The sequence below is a fragment of the Puma concolor genome, chromosome D3 (genome assembly GCF_028749965.1).
Source record: "Puma concolor isolate L17-30 chromosome D3, mPumCon1.1.hap2, whole genome shotgun sequence".
Lineage (NCBI taxonomy): Eukaryota > Metazoa > Chordata > Mammalia > Carnivora > Felidae > Puma > Puma concolor.
In genome coordinates, this window is record NC_141678.1 from 18,887,496 (window position 1) to 18,910,568 (window position 23,073).

The following is a 23,073-nucleotide window of genomic DNA, read 5'->3' on the forward strand; positions in this document are numbered from 1 at the left end:
TCTAGCAAATGTAGGTTAGTTAAGGGAGCCTGAGTATTATCTATAACGTCTGAATTATTTAAAATAAAAATTGGCTTATATACTCTTAAGTAATTAAAATGAAATCACAGACTATTTGGTGCTATCTGATTCCAAAGGTTATCATCTTAATCATGCTACCATATGACCGCCTTAATTTAAGAAAGGTGATAAAACACACAGACACACAAAACCACAGATACAGAACACAGAGACACCAGATTGCATAAAATACATTTATTTCATATCACAAATACTAGTAACGATAGACTCACTTGTATGTCATATTCAGTACTTAGTATTATTTGGAGCACTAGTGAAGAGGAACGAGGAGAAAGTCCTACATTAGGGGAGAGGTGCAGCTTCAGAGTCAGGCTTGGGGAAACTTCCACCTATACTGTCAAGGTGGTCAGATTTCAGTTACTTGAACGACAAAAGGGCTGGAAGCTGGGGAAGGAGAAGACTGCAGAAAGACAGGATTCCTGAGAGAGGACCTGAAGGTGGCCTTAGAGAGTGTAAACCCAAAAAGAAACAAACACTTGCGCTTGCACACGTGTGTGCATGCACACACACGCACAAACACACACATGCATGTGCGCAGGTACGCAGCGGGAATCAGATGGAAAGCAGGACAAAAACTGAATGGTGAGAACTGGATGACACTCTTTGAGGTGAAGAAAAGAAGTTAGGAATCTTGGTTCAGATCCAGAGGGCTGTGAGGACAGCCAGAGGCGGGAAATCTAGTGGTTACAGTGGTTGGGGAAGCACCCTGGTGAGGCTTCAACTGGGGGGGGGGGGGGGGGGGGCCCAACAAAGGGAAAGCGCTCCCAGAGAAGCTGGCTGGTCAGGGTCCTGACTAGGGCTGAGGTGGGCAGGCTGGAAAGAAGTATGCAGACCGAAGGGAGCTGGGTGAGCTCTGAGTGCACACCTGGGGCAGGACCACCAGCCCTCGACAGCATGCACTTACAAAGCTCTGATGAATGAAGCGGGCTAAGCAAGACCATGATACTGGCGGCTGGACCCCAGATGGCAGCAGGTGGAGCTGCGGTACTCACCATTCCAGTACCAAATTGTGCCATTCCCTAGTGTGCTATAAGGCTACCGGAAGGAATCCTACGAAGTGTGTCCCGCTTACTGTTTTACAGGGAGAGAAACTAAGGAACTCTTATGAAAAGAAACAGCTTCCTAATGTCAAAGGCACAGTCTTCACTTTGAAAACGACAGAGAAAAAATACCATTACTTGAAGCAGAGCCAATAAATTGGATCTACTAAACTTAATAGTACTTCCCATCTTCTTCTCTACATACTCAGTGCTCTGCTTCTGATTTAACAACATCTGAGAGTATGAAAAGTCATCTGATGTAACAGGTAACGGGCTAAGGATAGGAATTAGCAGGATGCATGAACTGAACTCCACACTGAACTTCACTAGGAAACAGAGATACTCACAGATTGAAGCTTCTTCTTAGCAGCTTTTGCCAATTCAGACAAATCCAGGCTGCTAAGAAAATGTACAAAACTAATAAGCACATAAATAAAAACCATTTTTGTGAGTTTGGCAGAAGATTAAGATAGTCAAAGCATCAAGACATTAATTACAGTTCATGGACATGGTCAGAAACAAAAATTCTACAGCCCATTAGAGTTAGTGAGAAAACTCTGAACACAAAAACTTGTAACTCCTTTTAGAAATATCATGCTCAGGTAACATAGTAAAGGGAAAAATAATCACCGGATAACTAAAAGACAAAAACTACTGCCAGGCTAGTCGCCAACCCCTTTATGTGAGAAGTCACAATTCTTAAAGTATTAAAAAAAAAAAAAAAAAAAAAAGGCACGACAGAAGGAAATACGAAAAGGGCAGAATGAGAAAAACCAGAAGGGCAAGATTACATCTAGAACAGCAGCTAATCATTTCATAAACTCTTGACAGTATTTGTGCAAAGGTAATTGGTTAAATAAGAATTTCAAGTTCATTCCTGCAGCTGTGAACTCATCTAACCTCACAGACCAGGGGTAGGCAGATTATAGCCCATTTTTTTGTTCGGTTCCTGAGCTAAATGTTTTTACATTCTTACATGGTTTGGGAAAAAAAATCCCAAAACAAAAGAAAAATATTTCATAATGTGAAGAATTCTATGAAATCCACATTTCAGTGTCCAGAAATAAAATCTTCTTGCAACTGATATGCCCTTCATTTACATAACATTCACGGATGCGTGCATCTACAATTGGCAGAATAGTTGTGACAGAGGCTGTGTGGCCCACAAAGCCTAAAATATTTATTATTCAGCCCTTAAAAATTTTGTCAGTCATGGTTATAGACAAAGAATATCTTCTATTACAATACAGAAATATTCTGAGATATCTATAGACACAATACACTGTCCCAACTGGCTAAAATTGGGACATCCCTAACTCCAATTTTCTTACTAGTAAATTTGTTACGTGTACTCTTTCAAGCTTAAGTTTTACATGGTGGTTTACTTACAGCCGTCTTATTTCCAAATTGTATAGCCATAAAAGAGAAAAATGTATGGGCTTTGTTAAATACAAAATATAATACACTTAAACACTATACAACCAAGGAAATAACAGTGACAGATAAAATTGATTGGTATTTCAACAGCCTTACCTGTCTGCCATTTGAGGTATTATAAAGTGCTGTCCATTTTTGTGATCTGAAAGAGAAATCAAGCCAAAGTTTTGGTCATACAAACACTGATAGGATCTATAAAGGAACACCATAATTATTTTTTCAATTTACATTTTGCAATTAGCATTTTCTCATAATTAGGAATTATGTGGGAGGGGCAGAGGTTGCCAGTTTGGCTACAAACTCCCTAAGGCCTGGCCAGTAGCAAGAATCACAGTCCCATTTTCAACTGATACAAAGGTCCAGACACCATTAGGCAGAAAGGTTATGTTCACGTTAATCCTACACTTCATCCATCCCCAGTATAACTGATGACCTTTAGTTATGGACAGAACTTGTGAGGAGCTGAATTAGCTCAGAGCAAGCTTCCATCAGCTCTCCATGTGGGATGGGGGAGCACCCTTGGGGTCTTGTGGCTCACCTTCAAATTAATCAATTAGCATAAAAGCATCAGGGCTGAGGCAGGCGGTCTTGGCAGATCCAGGCAGGGTTTAATGACCTAGTCCTCACCTAGCTTTTGGAGGGCACTGATCACATGCCAATGAATAAAAAGCCATTCTATGCATTCACATATAGGTTTTTGTGTAACTATCAGTCTTTATTTCTCTTGGATAAATAGTTAGCAGTGGGACTGCTAGGTTGTGGAGGTATTAGGTCTATGTGTGCACAACTTGGTAAGAAACTGCTAGACTTTTTGACAGAGTAGCTCTATCATTTTGTTTTCCAACCAGCAGTGTATGAGAGTTACAGTTGCTTCATATCTTCCCATTCAGATTGTCAGTTTCTTAGGTGTTTTTAAATTTCAGTCATTCTAAAAGGCGTGTAGCGGTACCTCACTGTGCTTTTAATTTGCATCTCCCTAATGGCTGATGATGCTGAGCGCCTCACTTCATGTGCTCATTTGTCATCTGGATATGGTCTTTGCCCGGTTTTTATCGGGCTGTTTGTTTTCTTACATTTGAATTTTATATATTTAGGTATAAAAACTCTGGATCCAAGTTCTTTGTTGGACATGTGATTTCCTAGTATTTTCTCCCAGGCTGTGGCTTGTTTTTCACTCTCTTAATTACAGTTTTTGCAGAGCAAAAGCTTTCAATTTTGACAAAGTCCAATTCATCAGTATTTTCTTTTATGGATTGTGCTTTTATGTTACATCTAAACACTTCACCTAATGCAAGATCACACATTTTCTTCTAGACATTTTATAGTTTTACATTTAGATCTATGATCTATTTTTAGTTTTTACGCCAGTGTGGGAGGTACTGAAGTTTCTACTTCTGCACATGGATGTCCAGTTCCTCCAACACTGAAAAGACTATCTTCCTCCACTGAATTGCCTTTGCAACTATCCAAAATCAACTGAACATATTTGTATGTCTACTCCTGGATGCTGTCTACTGTTTCAAAGACTTGTATGTCTGTCTCTTCACCATCTGAGTACAGCAAAACTTGACAGCAAGAGTTAAAATTGGATGGTGTGATTCTGCCCACATTCTCCTTCTTTTGCAAAATGGTCTCTTGGCTATTCTAGTTCCTCTGCCTTTCCATGTAAATTTTAGAATCAGTACATCCAAGTATGCAAGAAAATCCTTGAATTACACTAACTTTACAAGTTAATTTGTAGAGAAACAACGTTAACTCTATTGAGTGTTCCAACCCATGAACAGTTCTCTTTCCACTTATTCAGGTCTTCCTGGATTGCTTTCAGCATTTGGTAGTTTTCAGCATGCAGATCCCACAAATATTTTGCCAGATTTCTACCTAAGCTTCCAATGTGGAGCTATTATAAATGTTACTGTTTTTTCTAGGTTCAGTCTCCAATTATCCAATGCTAATCTACAGAAGTATGATTGATTTTTGATTGCTTCCCTTGTATTCATTCTGCAACCTTGCTAAACTCACTTATTTGTTCTAAGAACTGTAGATTCCTTGGGATTTTCAACATAGAAACCATCTCATTTATGATGAATTGTATCTGTTTCATTCCAATCTATATGCCTTTTGTTCTTCTTGCCTTATGGCACTGGTTAGGATTTCCAGTCCAATGTTGAATAAGAGTGGTAAGAGTAGACATCTTGGCCTTGTTTCTGATAGTCAAGCAAAAACATTCAATCTTTCGTCATTAAGGAAGATGTTAGCTGTGGGTCTCTACTGATACTCTTTATCAGGTTAAGGAAGTCCTTTCTATTCTAAGTTTGCTCTTTTCTTATCATGAAAGAATGTTGAATTCTGTTACATATTTTTCTGTATCAACTGATAAGATTGATGACTTTTTTTTCAGTCTGTTAATGTGATAAATCACATTAGATGATTTTCAAATATTTAATCAGTTTTGGCATTTAGAAACCTTACTTGGTTATGATACATATATATACATTGATCTGCTAACACTTTGTTGAGGATTTTGGTGTCCATGTTCACGAGGGCTATTTTTTTGTGCTGTTTTTGCTGGGTTTGGTACCAGGGTAACGGTGGCTTCACAAAATGACTTCAGAGGTGTTTCCTACCTTTTATTTTCTAAATATCATGCAGAATTAATGTTATTTCTTCTTCAAATACTTGGTAGAATAGTTTCATTTAATGTGCAAAACCTGAAAAGTGAATTCCTAACACTTAAAAATACCCATTAAGTATCATAATTGCAAAGCTAGCAAATCACATGAGTCATCAAGCATATCTGTTGTATAGTTATATGGCAACACCACTTCAGCTAGTTCACAGTACTTAACAGTGAAATCATCTGGGTTGGGGTTTTCTTAAATGGAAGATTTTAAAGTACAAATTCAAATTCTTTAAAATGTAAGATTATGGATTTACATGATCTCTTTCTTATTGGGTGGTGGTTGGTAGTTTGTGGTTTTCAAGGAATGGTTACTTTTTTTTTAAGTTTATTTATTTTGAGAGTGGGAGGAAGGGAGAGAGAGAGACAGTGAGTTCACATGCATGAGCGAGCAGGGAAGGGGCAGAGAAAGACACCGCGTTGTCAGTGCAGAGCCTGACACAGGGCTTGAGCTCACGAACCATGAGATCATGACTTAGGCCAAAATCAAGAGTCTGACACTTAATCGACCGAGCCGCCCAGGTGCCCCAGGAATTGGTTAATTTTATCTAAGTTGTCCAATTTGTGTGCATAGAATTATTTATAATATGGGTAGACCTTTATCAATTTCATTGAAATTTTCAAAGAATCAGCTTCTGGTTTCATTAATTTCTTTCTACTGCTTTCCTTTTTCAATTTCATTGATTTCCACTCTTATCTATTATTTCCCACCTCCTACTTGCTTAGAGTTTATTTTACTCATCTTTTCAGATGAGTAAGCAGTAAGAAACTCATAGTTTCTTAAGGGGAAAGCTTAGGTTGAGGACCTTTCTTGTGTTCTAATATAAGAATACTATAAAATTTCCTCTAAGCATTGCGTTAGCAGCATCCCTTAAATTTCGGCATGTTGTACTTTCATTCACCTGAAAGTATTTTCTAATTTCCCTTAAGAGTTCCTCTTAGACTTATATTTAGAACTGTGTTGTTGGGCACCTGGATCGCTCAGTTGGTTGAGCATCTCACTCTTGATTTTGGCTCAGGTCATGATCCAAGGTGGTGGAATCGAGCCCAGCATTGGGCTCTGCACTCTGTGTGGAGGCTGCTTGGGAATTCTCTCTCCCCCTGCCCTTCTCTAACTTGTGCTTTCCCTCTCTCTAAAAATGAAAAATAATAATAATAAAAAAGAAGAACTGTGTTGTTCATTTCTAAGCATCTGGTTATTTCCAAGTTATATTTTTATTATTTATTACTAGCTTAATTCCATTATGGTCAGAGAATATACTCTGTAGAATTTTAATTCTTTTATTTATTTTTAAGTTTATTTTGAGAGTACTCACGTGAGCACGAGAATTCATTTTATTCTGAAAATGTTAGGCAGAGCATGCTATAAATGTCAACTAGATGCAGTTGGTTGACGGGTTTCAGCTTGCTATCTCTGCTGATTTTAATTAAATTAATTTATTTATTTTAAATAGGCTCCATGCCCAACATGGGACTTGAACTCATGATCCCAAGTTCAAAAGTTGCATGCTCTACCGAATGAGCCTGCCAGGTGCCCCGTATCTTTGCTGATTTTCTATCCACCAGTTCTGTTACTAAATGAAGACTGCTGAATGAATATCCAAGAATTGTGGATTTCTCCCTTCAGTTCTATCAAAATTTGCTTCATGGATTTTGAAACTCTGTTGCTGGGTGTATACACATTCAGAACTGTTACATCTTCTTGGTGAATTGACTGCATCACCAAGTTATGTCCCTCTCTATCCCTGCTAATTTTCCTTGCTCTCAAAGTCTACTTTGATGTTAACACAACCCCTCTAGATTTCTTTCACTTAGTGTTTGCATGGTGTATCTTTTTATACCTTTCTGCTTTTAAATTACCTCTATCATTATATTTAAAGTGGGTTTCTTGTAGATAGCACATAGTTAGAGCTTACTGTCTTAAATCCATTCTGACAATCTTATTAGCTTTTTAGTTGGTACATTTAGATCATTAACATTTAATGTAATTATTCATATGTTTGGATTTAAGTCTATGATTTTATTATTTAGTTTCTGTTTGGGCCTCAGTTTTTTGTGCCTATCTCTCCCCTTTTCTCTCTTTTCTGGATTGTTTTGAATTAAAGTATCTTTTGATAATATTTGAGTAATTTTTAACATTCAATTTTATCTCTAGATGTTTTGACTACATATCACTGTATAGTCCAATTTTAGTGATTGTGCTAGGCATTACAGTACACATAACCTTTTAGTCTACTTAGAAATAATATTTTGCCATTTTAAGATGAATGCAGAAACCTTATCTCTGTATTTCTTTTACCTGCTCCCTTTTTATGTCGTAGCTATCAAATGTATCCCAGTGACATAGGCTGAAAATCCCACTAGACAATACTGTAACTTCTGCATTAAACTCACTCATATCTCGGGGCGCCTGGGTGGCTCAGTCGGTTAAGCGTCCGAATTCAGCTCAGGTCATGATCTCATGGTCCATGAGTTCAAGCCCCGCGTCGGGCTCTGTGCTGACAGCTCAGAGCCTGGAGCCTGTTTCAGATTCTGTGTCTCCCTCTCTCTCTGCCCCTCCCCTGCTCACGCTCTGTCTCTCTCTGTCTCAAAAATAAATAAACATTAAAAAAAAAAAAAAAGAAACATTATAAAAAAAAAAAATAAACTCACTCATATCTCAAAGAACTTAAGAGGAAAATATAATCTCTTATATTTATCCAGATATTTATCACTTCAGTTGTTCTTGTTTACTCCTGAAGTTCCAGATTCCCTCTGGTATCATTTCCCTTCTACCCAAAAGACTTTCTTTAGCATATCTGTTGGAGCAACTAGTTCTCTTACCTTCATCTTAAAATATATTTTGCCTTCGTTCTTGAAGGTTCTTTTCACTGGAAATGTAATTCTGAGCTGACAGTTCTTTTCTTTTTTTCAGTACTTGTCTCCATGGTTTCCAATTAAAATCCATAGTCATTCAAATAACTGTCCTTTTATATGTTATATGTCAGTTTTTTTCCTTGGCTGCTTTCAAATGTTTTGTCTTTAGTTTTCAGCAGTTTGATTTTGATGTGTCTGAATGAGGATTTCATTGAGTTTATCCTGTTTGGGATTCTCTGAGCTTTCTTGAATCTGCAAGTCTGTCTTTTGCCAAATTTAGAGTTGTTGTGAACCCATGTTTCTTCAATATTTTTTCTGCACCACGCTTTCTGATCTCTTTCTGGGAGTCTGAAGATAAAAACATAACTTTCTGATATTGTCCCCTACATCCCTGGGGGCTCTGTGTTCAGTTTCTTTTTCCTCCCACTTTTTTATTCTCTCTGTTGCTCAAACTGGGTAATTTCTAGTGATGTATTTCAATTCATTGAGTTTTTTCTCTGCCATCTCCAATCTATTAAGCCCATCCATGAGTTTTAAATTTTTAGTTACTGTATTTTTCAGTTCAACATTTTTTTTTTAATGTTTATTTTTTAGAGAGAGAGAGAAATTTAGAGATGGTATGGGCAGGGGTAGGGATTGGGGCGGAGACAGGAGAATCCCAAACAGGCTCTCCACCGCCAGAGCAGAGCCCAATGTGGGGCTCAATCTCACGACAGTGAAATCATGCTGAGCCAAACTCCAGGGGGGGGGGATACTCAACTGACTGAGCCACCCAGGTGTCCCACAGTTCAACGTTTCTATCTGGTTCATTTCTATATCTTCTGTTTTTCTACTAAGACCTTCTATATTTCTATGTGATTCAAGAACATTCACACTTACTTCTTTAACCATGATGTTCCTATTGCTTTAGACTGTGTTAATTCCAACATCTGTGTCATCTGGGGATGGCCTTTGTTGACTACATTTTCCCCTGCAAGTCTTTTGGGATTTTCCTGGTTCTTTATATGTCAAGTAATTACGGTTGATATCCTGAACGTTTTGAATATTATATTGTGAGACTCTGAGTCTTCTTTAAATTCTATGGAGAATGTTAACATTTTTGTTTTAGCAGACAACAGACCAGGTTAGGCTCTGCCTCCTGGGCCAAGTGGCGAGAGAACAGAGAGAAAAATAAAAGCAATCAGAATTCCTCTCACGCTCTTGGTCAGAGACTCAGGCAGCTGTGCTGCCATTGCTGCCATTGCTGCAGCCACAGGAGAGCCTAGGGTCTAGGGTGGGAGGAAAAGGAGGAGGAGAAAAAAAAACCCAGGGGAATCCCCCACCTCTCTGTCCTGTAGGAATCTCATGTACTGCTCCTTAGACCAGAGACAGAAGGCTTCTTGCACCTGCTCCGCACTTCCAGGTTTCAGGCCATCTCCAAGGCCATCTCAGAAGTAAAATAGACAGGACACTCACCACTAGCTCCGTGGTACTTTGAGTTCCTAAACCACCAGCCAGAGTCCTCAGATAGCTAGTCCACGCATTTGGTCCAGGGTTTTTATCGTATTAGCAGGAAAGAAACGGTGGGGTATGCTCACCCCATCTCACTGGGAAGTAGAACACACCAGGGGCTCTTAACTCTGTAATACAGCCAGGTTAGGGAACTGCTGTATATGTGCACGAAGATATCCTAATCAGGAACTGGCAAACTTTCTGTAAGGGACCAGACAGTAATATTTTTGGCTTTGCAGCCATATGATCTCTCTTGCAAATACTCAACCTATTCCTTTCTTTCCTTCTTTAATTATGTAATCTCTGCACTCAATGGGGAGCTGAAACTCGTGACCCCAAGATCAAGAGTCACATGCTGTGCCAACTGAACCAGCCAGGTTCCCCTCAACCTACTCAGTTCTGCTGTAGTAGTGTGAAAGCAGCCGCAGACAATATGTAAATGAATAGGCAGGGCTATCTTACAACAAAACTTTATTTAAACAAACAGGTGACAGGCTAGATTTGGCCCATAGACCATGGTTTGCTGACCCTAGTTCTACTTCATAAATAAAGTTGGCTAATGGCAAAGTTTACTTTTGACCTCTTTTCCATTCCTTTTTTTTTTTTTTAAGTTTATTCATTTTTGAGAGAGAGAGAGAGAGAGACAGAGAGAAAGTGAGTTAGCGGGGGAGGGGCAGAGAGAGAGGGAGGCACAGAATCTGAAGCAGGCTCCAGGCTCTGAGCTGTCAGCACAGAGCCTGACGCGGGGCTCAAACTCATGAACCGTGAGATCACGACCTGAGTCATAGTCAGACACCCAACCGAGCCATCCAGGCACCCCTTTTCCATTCCTTTTATAGCAGAATTCTTCAAATAACTACACAAGTTACTGCTCTGCTCTTCCGATCCCAGTTCCATTGTGTGCAAGAACTATGGCGTACATTCAATTTTGGTTCAATTGTGCTGATTCTTGAAACAGTCACTCCTCTGGAGCTAAAATAAAGTCTTAGAGACTAAAATTCAAGGAGATTTGACTACCCTTATATCCTTTGCATGGAACTGAAAATGCTATAGTTATTTCAAGTAAAAATCCTTATTTATTTGTACTTTTCTTGAGGATATGTTAAAGCAGTGGTCTTGGGTAACAGCGTCCCAACTTGTTTTTCCAGAGGCTGACTGACTGAAGGTGTGGAGAGGCCACTAGCCTTTCACTCACCTGGTTTCCTGCCGCAGAGATAGAAGGCTAGTCTGTCAGTCAGCTCATACTGTATTTCTACAAGACGCTCTGCCAGCTCATGGTGCCCTCCTTGCCTATCAAGAGAAAACAAAGTACCAGTTATATTCCTCACCAGCTACTGGCTCTAGAATAAAAAAGGACAGAGATGTCTTCCAAGACACCTGAGCAATTTACCAAATGCAACTTCTCAGAATAATCAACCTTTTGTGTGAGGTAAACTTCCAAGGTCTACTCTTATTCCCACCTCTATAAACTTTTTATAATCTGAACTACTCCCTTTCCTTTAATTTACAAAACAGAATCCTTAATAAGGAAATCATGGACTTCTGGAGGGATGAAGAATAACTTCACCTAAGGAGGTACAACATAAAACCAATAAATGGTCTAGAGTACAGGTTCTCAAAACTGAATTAGAATGCTTTAGAAAACATACAGATATCCAGGCCCCAATCTTGGAAATTCTGAATCAGTCAGGATGGGATGAGTGTGAACATCAGTATTATGAAGAAGGTCCTTCCCCTAGAGGCTCTTGCAGCCAGTCTGACTCTGGATGAGTTCAGTAAACACTTCAAGGTCTTTAATTCAGGGAGAGACCAAAAAGAACACACAGCTCACACCTGTAACTATTTTACATCCTTAACTTCAATTTCCATAACAGAAAACATTAGGTTTGCCTTTAGTGTCTTATGAAATAAGTATTTAAACTGTTTGAAATCCTTCTGGCAACACGGCACATAAATAAGTTATTACATTGAGAGACTATTATATACGCAAGGTACACATGAGGAAATTCCAATGTAAGTGATAGTACCATGTACCTAGGGCTCACTTCCTCTTAAAAGATAAAGCCTAGTTTCTGTCAGTTTCTCTTCCCACCATTCAAGACACTACAGAATATTCCTCCAACATACTACACGTTTGATTTCTGAGATACGCATCTTTTTTTCCTCATTTTTTTAAACAGCTGTGAAATCAGGAAGCATGTGACAATTGATGGTACATCCATCATTATTTTTTTTAAGTTTATTTATTTATTTTAAGAGAAAGAGCAGCGGAGGAGCAGAGAGAGAATCCCAAGCAGGCTCCACGCTATCAGCACAGAGCCCAATGCAGGACTCTAACCCACAAACTGCAAGACTGTGACCTGAGCCAAACTCAAGAGTCAGATGTTTACCAACTGAGCGACTCAGGTGCCCCCATCCATCATTAAATTGTCCGAGTTTTTTCTCATTTTTTAGTGGTATATGAGATAATTATGACCCGTACAATCGGCGGAGTCTCAGATCTGATGAAATACTATATTCCTCAGTATCTCAGCTCACCCTGCTCTATCCAGTGAAGCACTTTGCTGTGCTGAACATGCCCTATCCATCCCTCCCTCCTGAACTTGACTCAGGCCTTTCTTTTTCACCTGGAATGTCTTACTTAGCTTCTCTTTCACACCCCCAAATCCAACCCATTTTTCAAAGTCCAACTAAAGAAATTTCTTAATGATTTAGGCCACAATGAAAAAACCCTATATATGCCTTTTAAGATGAGCTGTCCATTCTGGCAATGAATTCCATGTTATCTTGCTTCATTTAACTCTTTCATGCATTTTTGAATCATCTCCTCTATGAGATAATAAATTCTGGGAAGGCACAGTTTTGTTGTCTCACCCATTTTATCCTCTGCAGAAAAGAGTACAGTGCCTTGCAGTTAATAAAGCTAATTTGCAAGAAGAAGAAAGATAAGCCACCTTCTATCATTTAAAGGATATTCAAGACTAATTTATGGATTTGTTTATTCTTCCAGCATTTCACAGTCAAAGTTTTTAAACCAAGAAGAATTTTATAGCAAGCACTCATATGTCGGCTACCTAAAACCTACAATTAACATTTTACCCTGTACTTGTTTAATCATAGATCTATCCATACAGATCTGTTCTTAAGTTCAAGCAATGACTAAATATGTTAAAAAACTGAGGGGTGGGGTCTGCAATTCTTGATACTTGATTTGGCTCAAATACCATTGCATTTTAAGTCACGTGAAAGACTGAAAGCTAACTGGTTAATGGCTCTACCCTCTGTGACTTTGCCAGCCTCTGCGCTCGTTTGTATCTGCAAAATAATAGGACGCAAATCCTTAACTTCAAGGGGTTAAATGTTAACCATATGCAATTTAGCCACCTAACAATGAATCATACCCAATATAAATAATCCCTAACCAAGGGAGCGACCAGAATCTAGGTCTCTTACCTTGCATAATCAACAGGAGTTTTTCCACTAGAATCCTGTGTGCCCGGGTCTGCTCCATATACTGCCAATAATTCCGCCTGTAAAATCTGTCCTGCTTTGGAGGCAACATGGAGTGGGGTGTTTCCTTTTTCCTGAGTATTAATAAAAAGTAGGCAAACAAGCAAATTAAATAAAACTAAAGGCTACACAAACACAACCCACTTAGTTTCAATTTAATATCTGAATCAATTCATGCTTTTCTCACAGGGTGAAAGAAGTTGGCTTGTGCTCCTAAAGATAACAGCCTCAAACAGGTTTCGAGATTCCCTGTTCTCACGCTTGAATGGAGTTGCTGAAAAACACAAACCAAAAAAATGTTTACTAAAAGCGTAAAGAACGGTGTACTACAGCAACTGGCAGATCATTTTAACATAAATTACGTGAGTAACAATCTTCATTTAGCTCAGTAAGATGGATGAAGCAGTCTCTCCCTTGCTGGTCACAACCACCTCTGGGCTCTCAGGTGGGGCCAGGTGCACTTTACTGAGAAGGAAACAAGGGCTGGGAAAGCCGACAGGCCCAGATACATGATCTGTCTAGGGGGCACAGCCAGACCTGGAGTGACAGGCAGTATGAGAAGGGGGTTGAACATGGTTCTGAAGTCTCAAAGACCAAAATTTCAAACCATACACCCTTCAAGTTGTGTGACCTTGCGGAAGTTCTTTAAGCAATCTGAGCCTTCGTTTTCTCATCTCTAAAATGGTGATAACGATGCCACCTATTATTCACAGGGTTACTGTAAGGAGTCAATGATATAACAAAGTGCTTTGCATGGAGCCTGGTACACAGGAAATGCTCAAAGAATACAGCTGCTGTTGTTTTTATGACCGTTGTTATCATCCGCTGTTGTTATTGGCCCGCTCCATATACTGCATATCCCACACCGCATAAACTACAGGATTCTGCCTTATAGCACACCCTCTCCACAACACCACTCTTGGCGCTGTATACAATACTTTAACCAAGTCTTTCAGGGTCTATTGAAATAGGCCTGTGTATACCAAATTCTGTACCACTGCAGAAAAGCATTTACACATGCAGAAGATGAGCTGCTTTCCTTCAAGTCCAACCTAGAATTGTCCAAAATGCCGTATCTCTTAATCTAAGAATGCAGAAACCTACTGTAGCAACTATATCCATGCCTTATTTTTAAAATTAACTTATTTAATAATTTTCAATTGGTAAAAAAAACCCATGCCAGGCCTTATTAATTAACAGAAACAATTACATGTACTTCTTTTTTTTGGAATGTTTATTTATTTTTGAGAGAGAGGGACAGAGCATGAGCCAGGGAGGGGCAGAGAGAGAGGGAGACACAGAATCTGAGGCAGGCTCCAGGCTCTGAGCTGTCAGCACAGAGCCCAACACGGGGCTCGAACTCACAAGCCGCAAGATCATGACCTGAGACGAAGTCAGACGCTCAACTGACTGAGCCACACAGGCGCCCCCCAATTACATGTACTTCTATGCAAACTTTAAAAAATCTGACTTGTGAGTGCCCATGCTCTGCGTGAACATTTCCTAAAGGCAATGCTTTGAAAATAAAGATACGTATTTCTCAGGGCATCTCTCAAAAACATGCAAAGGCCCACATAAAGAAAGCCGTCTACTCGTTTTGCAAGTATAATAAAGAATCCTGAGCACTACAGCTTTGAGTCATCCTGCTTCCTGAAGACCCTACTCAGTATACAACCCGGATGCCTAAAGAAGTCCCTCAAGCTTTCTAGTCCCTTCTAGAAACAACTCAAGGATGGTTCCTATTTCAAAGTTAATCAAAAAACTTACAGAAATATAATTGTATTGTTTTATTAAAAAAATTTTTTTTAAGTTTTATTTATTTATTTTGAGAAAGAGAGAGTATGAGCAGGGGAGGGACAGAGAGAGAAAATCCAAGCAGGCTCCACACCGACAGCGTGGGGCTCAAACCCATGAACCATGAAATCCATGGCCTGAGCCAAAGTCAAGAGTCCCAGATGCTTGACCAACTGAGCCACCCAGGCGCTCCTAGAAATACAACTTTAAAACTGTATCTGAAAAACACAAATTGTTTTCTAGATACATACTTAGTTTTTCTCTTTGCCCTTGTACCTCCACTAAGATGAATGGCTGCCATTTCAATTAAGATTAAAGATGAAACCAATTCCAAAAAAGGCTGTTATTAATTATTTAGAATACAGAAAGGAGTTTTTGTGTTGTTTTTCTCTTCTTCCTCTTTAAGTTTTTTTTCAAGCAAAACAATACACTGTTTCATCCAGCAACAGTAGGGATTTTAAAAGGTGCAGCCCACCTTGCTAAGGTCTTTGGCAGTCACACTGTCGTCATCCCGGCAAGGCAAGCGATGCACAAACGCCAACATCTGATACTTGGCTCTGATGAATTCTGCTTTATTAGGACTGTTCGAAAACAAAAAGGAAAACAGCTCACTTGCAATGCAGATGCGACATTCCCCATTCTTCAGGTTGTAAAAAGAAGAGGAAGTGACCTGTATCTCCCACTCGAGAAGAAAATGAACAATAGAGAAATAAATTCCAGCAGGAGTTTAAGACGTGCAGTCTCAAAACATCGATTAGTCATTCTCATGGCCAGGACTGCAGAGGACTTGCTTTTTATAGCACCTCTCCTCTCTTTGTAATTCTCTTTTTTAAAACTTTTTTTAAGTTTATTTACGTATTCTGAGAGAATGAGAGAGAGTGCACAAGAGGGGGAGGGGCAGAGACAGGGAGAGAAAGAATCCTAAGCAGTCTCCGTCTGCACTGACAGTGCGCAGAGCCCAATGTGGGGCTCAAACTCATGAATCGTGAGATCGTGACCTAAGCCAAGATCAAGAGTGGGACATTTAACTGACTGAGCCACCCAGGGGCCCCTCTTTATAATTTTAGTAATTGACCTAGTGGCCTTGCAAGGAAGGGGCGTTTCATCCCATCCTTTAGGTGAACCATCAGGCAGACTGGAGCCCAGAACCGAGATTTCTGGTCTGACTGCCTCTTGTTTGAGCACCTAAGCTTAAATCTGATTACATGAACAGCCTCTGAGCCTTTGTCTCGAACTGGAGAAGCCACTGACTTGTGCTATGCAACCATGCAGAAGAGATGGTCCTGTGCCCGGTCTTCTGCATTTCTAAAAGCGAAAGGCTCAATGCACAACTGAGATGTACCCACCTCCTGTGCTGCCCTGTGAAAGCTGGTCAAAAGTAGCTGTGCACCTTTAAGAGGGCCCCGTGTGTCACAAAGAAATAAAAGTATTAAACATTCCACTCACTGTACTTTATCCTGTGGATTAGCTTTACGTCTTCCGCTCATAACAGAGGCAGGGTCCAGCAATGAATGCTCCCATATAGAATTAGCACCATTATTATACAAGGTTTCAACCATCTAAAACCAAGCAGTGTAAAATCATATTTTAATTTCTTTCCACAAATATTCCCTGGGAATTGTAGTAACTGAACTGGGAAAACCAAGCCCCATTACAAATACTAGCATGATGGGGATATCCCACAAATCACTGCTTTCTGATTCTAGAATGAGAACAATGAACCTGCATGCAGGATTCAGGTTTGACCAGGAGGACAGCTAAAGACCTAAGAGGGTTTGATTAAATTGTTTTTATAGATTATGGAGGAAGAGTACTTTGGCATTTTAGTGCAGTATTTCCCAAGCCTGATCATCCAAATACTATTTTCAAGATTCCTAACAACCCACATACTGTCTAGACTATCCACCTAATATTTTTCTTTAAATCCACCCATTTTTTAAAACTTGTACTAGCAATTGTGGCTTGATATGCTAGTTAAAGTTCTCTTATACACATTAAAATAATGCAACCATTAAAATAAATACTCGAGTATTACCTACATCTGTCTTGAGTACCACTGGTGGTTCATGTGCCATACTTTCAGAATTGATCTTTTAGGGTCAAGCCTGGCATTTTAAACTACTCATCTCTGGACTTTCTTCAGGCCCTATAATGAAATCTGTAAACAAAGACCTGAGAGCAGTAAACACCTACTTTCACATGAGATGGAGCTGTTAGAAACTTCTCAGCGTAAGTTATTAATAAACCATACTTCCAATTTCATTTCAAAGCACGCTCCTGACACAGCCCCATCTGTGCTTTGTATTGGTGCAGATACCATCACATCAGAGACCCAAACCCACTTGTTTTGGCTCCTTGGTTTATATGGGTAAGTTTAAGGGACACGTTGTACAGCTGCCACAGATCTAGTAAAATATGTACTCAAGACAAATGAAGGCAAAACACATGCTTAATTCTGAGTTCCAATGGAACTTGAAGAATGTGTACCCCAAAATAGAAGTACAGGTGACATGACATTCAACCCCAAATAAAACAAATAGCTCACTTAACACTTAGCAGGGTGTTGGGCATTCAACTGACACATGTTAACTTAATTTGGTCTCTAACTGGTTAAGAAAAACTTCAAGAAAGCTTAACTCACATGTTTCGGAAATTTCTGAGGAATCTCAGTCCATGCTTCCAACAAAGCAGGAAACGTAATAAAAAGTTTCTGAGACTGCAGCCTTCAGAAACATTTATCATAGCATAGGGAAAAGATGGGCCATTTAACAACAATTTCTGGTGACAGTCTAGAAAGTCAGCAGTGAAACATTACCAAAAAAACTTTAACAATTATTTATCTATCTATAATTGAGCTTTGGGGGCCAGATTTATTTGTTAGGAGAGGGGGAAAAAAACAATCGTAAACAACGAATTCAGTTCTCACACACAGCACTGATAGGCACGGCACCTCTATTCAGTTATGATTCAAACACTGCTGTTAAGATTTAAAAAGCACAGTGGAAGAAATGTTAGTTGCTAAAAGCAAGAGCCCCGAAAGCTCCAATTACATGCTGGGTGAGTCCTTACTCTTTACCTGCAGCAGCGTGGGAGGCCACGGCGCGTGCTTCAGGTGCCTTACTTGGGAGACGTGGCGCCCCAGGCTCCGGTGGACGCTGCAGCACTCGTCACAGATAAAAGTCCCCCGGTTTACTGATGCCCAGGAAGGGTCTGGAAGGAAGAATGACATCTCAGTGGCGGGGACACCGGGGGCTGCTATGCTGCCAGACGGGCCCAGGTGACCGAGGTTTGGTTTTTCAGAAAAACTAGACCTTTCTGCTGCTCTAGAATGCTAGTGGACATACCAAGCTGGTGAGCCTGTCTGATGGTGCCACCTATGTTGGCTTGACTCGGCACAACGTGAAATGAGACTAAACACGAGTTGAAGCCCTAACTAAGCAGCTGTCCCCTTTCCGGTCCAGGGCCACAGTCTGTAGCCCTGATGGGATCTACCATCTCAGATGCTCGCTCCTTCATTCCACATAAGACAAGCAAACTGAGAGGGTACGCATGAATCATCTCAAACCCATCTGCACAAAGGGCAAGAGAACATAATCATGTCAGTGAATAATCCACATTATCTGAAGCATTATCTGAAGCAAATCTACTAATCTACTGCCATACCTCCACACGGCTCCATGCTTAGCAGAAAGCTGCAAGAAAACATGACAACAGACCTGCTTGGCTATGTGGTTCAAAGGACAGACTGAGGAACCTGGCCTTTGTTAGGAAATGTTCTATGACATCCATTACTCATTTCAAATAAACGGCCGAGTCCCCCCCTTCCCCTCCCCACCTTACAATTGATCTGAAGGAACAGAAGCTGTAATGGCAGCAGCTTCACAGAGGCAAAGATGTAAAATAAAAACGAGTAATATTTTTGGTGCGGGTACAATACTTTTTTCCCACGAAATCCCACGGAACTTCAGCAGACATCCTCTGAGACAGGAATAATTCGCACTTGGTAGGCAGTAAGAATAATCCACACCGGGCAAGTAAACTGAACACATACTTAGAAACCCCAGATAAAAACAGACTTTCTCCATGTCATCAGACTCACAATGGGGTGACAATAGGTGCCACTCAAGCTGCCTGATCTAAGAATTATATTTAAGAATTCCTCAATGTCCACAAAAATCTCTGAAATGCATGTACACCATCTTTACCATGTTTAACAGTTTATTCAAACCCTTTCCGACCGTACAGTGAAAAGTTATGATTTTAATCAGAGACAAATCCTGGGAGTCAGAGGGTGTGGTGGTTGAGACGGTGATTCTGCAGACAAGCAGTCCGGGTTGGAACCCCCACTCTGCCACTTCCTGCACAATGATCTCAGGCAAGTAATTTCTTTGAGCATCCTCATCATGGATCAAATGGGAATAATAGGGGGCGCCTGGGTGGCGCAGTCGGTTAAGCGTCCGACTTCAGCCAGGTCATGATCTCGCGGTCCGTGAGTTCGAGCCCCACGTCAAGCTCTGGGCTGATGGCTCAGAGCCTGGAGCCTGTTTCCGATTCTGTGTCTCCCTCTCTCTCTGCTCCTCCCCCGTTCATGCTCTGTTTCTCTCTGTCCCAAAAATAAATAAATGTTGAAACCTATGAGGGGTTGTAATGGATGTAACAATCATAAAAAAAAACTTAAAAAAAAAAAAATGGGAATAATAGCATACCTCAGGCAAGGGTGGCCAGAAAGGGTAAAGTGCCTTGTATATAGTAAGTACTTAGTAATATCAACAGTTCTAACTTTTCTAAATTATTTTCTAAGTAGCGTTCAGATATTTTCAAGAGGCCACTGAAATTCATGACAACTGGAAAAAGGTTTTGTCAATACTTAAAACATCAAATGTGTCAGACGAACACAACTATAGCGAAAAGACTCAAGTGGGGTTTCTGGGTAGGTGGGTGCAGAGGAGGAGCTATTTAAAATGAACTAGATTCACTAAAAAAAAAAAAAAAAGAGTAAAATATTTGCTAAGATGTGATCATGGTCAAGTGTTTGCCATGAAATAAAACAGAAACAAAATCATTCAATGAAGTAGAACTCTGTCAGTACGACTATAGAATCCTGAAAAACAAAAATTGAAAATATCAAAGTGAAAGATACCTACAAAGATACATAAGAACCCTTCTTTTTGTAGTACAGTACTCATGCTACTACTATGGTGGGGGGAGACTAGTTTGAAACCTAGCTTTGGTTTTCAAACATCATTCAGAGGATTCACAGTGTTCTTGGAGAAAACTAAACAGGAACAAGACAACAAGGATTTAACACCCAGTAAGCAAGGTTCTCCATCACTTTAACATCATGGATCAGAATCCCATGGAAAAAAATGTTAGAATGTTCACAATAGAGTAAAATCAAAATCGAGTTATGACGTTGGGTAGAACCTTCCCAGTTTACCTAAATGTTCTGTGCTGGGGCTTCCTGACCAGGACTCCAAGAACAACACAAATGAGCTTCAGAAATGTCTGGGACCCCATGAAGGAATTATAACATGAATCCCGTGTGAAAGAGTGACTAAATGTGCATTTTCCAGAGAGAAGGGCTTCGCAGTCATCAGAATTTTTAAAAAGACCCCTAAGAGAAAGAGGTGACTCTTTGACTAGGGCTCTGTAGAAAAGGCAGCGCAAATTCCTAGCTGCTCAAGTTCACACAACATTTCAAGGTAGCCTAATTATATTCAAAACAGGAAGGAAATGACTCAAGTCTCTGTAGATTAGGCATTTGAGACAACTAAAACGATACAATGGAAGAGAAAATGTTCTGAAATATGCACAAAATGCTGCACAAGGGCAAGACAGTCATAAGCATGGCAATGGAGAACTCAGCTTTCCTTTGTCCCCTACCATCTAGTGGGGAGTCAAGAACACACGTTCCAAGAGGAAGTCTGAATCTAGACTCATGTGAATCAAACACATCACAGAAAGTTCAACTGCAAACAAGAAAATAAGGAAGTGGAACAAATAACTTTTTTAGAGAATACGATGGAGTCTGTATAACCCACACTAACTTGAGGTCCTCTTTTTCAGCTCTCCACCCTCCTCCCCATCTTCAAAGGAAACTGGTAACCCCACTTGCACTACACAGGCCATGAAATAACCACATAAGGTTTGAGTTATCACAGTACTATTTAAAATCAGTCTCCACTTCCATATGACATGATGAAGTTCAGAGCAGTTGCAAAAACACTGCTGTGCAATGATTACGTTATGGTTGTTAATTGGACACTAACATACCAAAGAAAGCCATCTTACCTTTGAATGACTTCAAATTTCAAAGCACTCAAAATCCAAGCACAGAAAATAGCATAGAGACCTGTCAATTCAGTTCCAATTGCTAAGAGGGATCTGAACTCTAAATCTGAAAATTACACAGGGAAGAAGGGTTTTGGCCTTTCAACGCACCCATATGCCTATCCTGCCCGAATGCCCCCAAGTGTGTCTATTTGCCAGTGATTTTGTTTGTTTTGTAGGTTGTAATTAATGTAAGATTTAGAAACTCAACTCTAGCTTTAAGAGACTGCAAAGGTTCTGTACCAAACACCACAATACAAAAAAGAAACAAACTTTGATGAGATAATCCTAAGAATATTCATTGACTCTTACCACTGAATGTGGTTCTCCCAATTATCTCCATCGGAAAAATAAGGAAATTAAGGCCGGGCCAAATGAAATCACCAGCCCAAGGTCACCCACAGGCAAACCTAGTTTGAACCCAGGCCGTCCAGATCCCAAAACTCAAGACACGCACTGCCTCCCAAGTGCTGGATGTGTTTCCAAGACCCCGAAGTCCTGGAGATTCTCCCCGGTGGAGGTGGAGTGGGAACCGGGATGTTAGGAGCAGGGAAATCATCTACGGGAGTCCCGTGGAGAGTATCGGTGGACGGAAGCAACGAGTGCGCCCACCCTGGGCAGGGCCCCCTCGCAGGGCGGGGGTCCGGGGGGGACTGTGAGGGGAGGGAGGGAACACCTGCAGCCTCTGGGGGCCGCAGCCGGGAGAACGCTCGCATTTTACTTCTGTAATTGGCCTTCCTGTGGATTGCCCAAGCCCCTTCCTGTTGGGGAAGCGGCCCCGACCCCGCAGCCTCCCCGCCCGGCCTGGGACAGAGGAGACGAGAGGGGATGAGTGGGGATGAGAGGGGAGGGAGGGACGGGAGGGCGGCGGCCCCCTTTCCCGCCCGGCTCTGACAGGCCCAGGACGGGTCCCGTTCCGAGGCCTCCCCGCCTCTTCCTCCCCGCGACCCCAAGTGTGGGGTTCGGCCGCCGGGACCCGCCCGACCCGAGGGGGCGGCCCCGAGGCAGGGGTCCCTCTGAGTAGAGCTGAGCAGAGCGGGCCTGGCCGCTGCGACTCACCCGGCCCGCTACAGTCCGCGCACACCTCGCTGCTCCGAAGCCGCTTCGACATGGCTCCCGCCTCCCACCTGCCGGGAATCAGGGTCCCGGGGACAGCGAAGGCGGCGGCGGCAGCGCTTCCGCTCTAACGGGTCCCCGCGGCGGCGGCGGCGCTGGCGGCGGCGCCTCTCCCCTCAGCGCCTCGCAGCCGCGGCGCAGCACGCACGCGCGGGGAGGGGCCCTTCGTTGACGGGCAGATCACGTGACAGGAAGGGGCACGCTGCCTTGTCGCCATCTTGAGTGAGGGCAGCATCTTCTGCCCTGCTTACAAGTTTTCTTCAATTTGGATTTCCCTTTCTGGAGGAGATTCTTTGTCCCCGCACTGACTAATACCAAGGGAAACAGCAAAATCTAGTGGCCAGAGCTCTGCAGCCACAGCCTTCCTGAGGCAATCAATAGTTAAGTCACTTAATACAACTGGTCAAGTTCACTCACTTATTCATTCTTTTGGTCAATAAATACTTATGGAGCATCTATGTTCCACACACTGTTCCCAGCGCTGGAGAAAAAATTGAGCAAAGAAGACAAAATTTCCTGTCTTTATGGAGCTTATATTATGTTGTGGTAGATCTACAATAAAATATGTAAAATAAGGAACGTTAGATGTTTCTTTGAATGCAATTTTAGTCTCATCTGCAAAATGGAGCTGATGGGACCGGTTGTTTTGTTTTGTTTTGTTTTTTTGCATGTTATGCCACATAAGAATGATTCTTACATTTTTAAAGCATTGTAAAGAAAAAAAAGGAGAAGATGAAGTGG

The 23,073-nt window shown here is 41.1% G+C and overlaps 1 protein-coding gene and 2 long non-coding RNA genes across 18 annotated transcripts in view; all 3 read right to left on the bottom strand.

Annotated features, from left to right (window-relative positions):
• Nucleotides 1–22,469, bottom strand: part of GIT2 (GIT ArfGAP 2) — a 52,300-nt gene extending 29,831 nt beyond the window's left edge. For 13 of the 16 annotated variants that reach the window (XM_086681939.1, XM_086681945.1, XM_025933430.2 and 10 more), the window contains exons 1-9: nt 22,276–22,469; nt 17,963–18,096; nt 16,333–16,445; nt 15,362–15,467; nt 13,280–13,366; nt 13,036–13,166; nt 10,778–10,872; nt 2,655–2,700; nt 1,469–1,520 (exon numbers count right to left, since the gene is read on the bottom strand). In XM_086681939.1, coding sequence (XP_086538065.1) covers nt 1,469–1,520; nt 2,655–2,700; nt 10,778–10,872; nt 13,036–13,166; nt 13,280–13,366; nt 15,362–15,467; nt 16,333–16,445; nt 17,963–18,096; nt 22,276–22,327 — 816 coding nt within the window. In that variant the 5' untranslated portion in view covers nt 22,328–22,469. The remainder of the gene's footprint in view (nt 1–1,468; nt 1,521–2,654; nt 2,701–10,777; nt 10,873–13,035; nt 13,167–13,279; nt 13,367–15,361; nt 15,468–16,332; nt 16,446–17,962; nt 18,097–22,275) is intronic. The other 3 variants (XM_086681940.1, XM_025933429.2, XM_086681935.1) reach the window with 1 other exon arrangement.
• LOC147575362 (uncharacterized) lies at nt 241–1,460 on the bottom strand. The gene is made up of 2 exons (XR_015242324.1): nt 1,074–1,460; nt 241–523 (listed from the first exon to the last, which is right to left on the bottom strand). It is a non-coding gene; the product is annotated as an uncharacterized LOC147575362 (long non-coding RNA).
• LOC147575363 (uncharacterized) lies at nt 5,547–10,771 on the bottom strand. Its single transcript, XR_015242323.1, has 2 exons — nt 7,904–10,771; nt 5,547–7,645 (listed from the first exon to the last, which is right to left on the bottom strand). It is a non-coding gene; the product is annotated as an uncharacterized LOC147575363 (long non-coding RNA).
• Nucleotides 22,470–23,073: the final 604 nt, after the last annotated feature.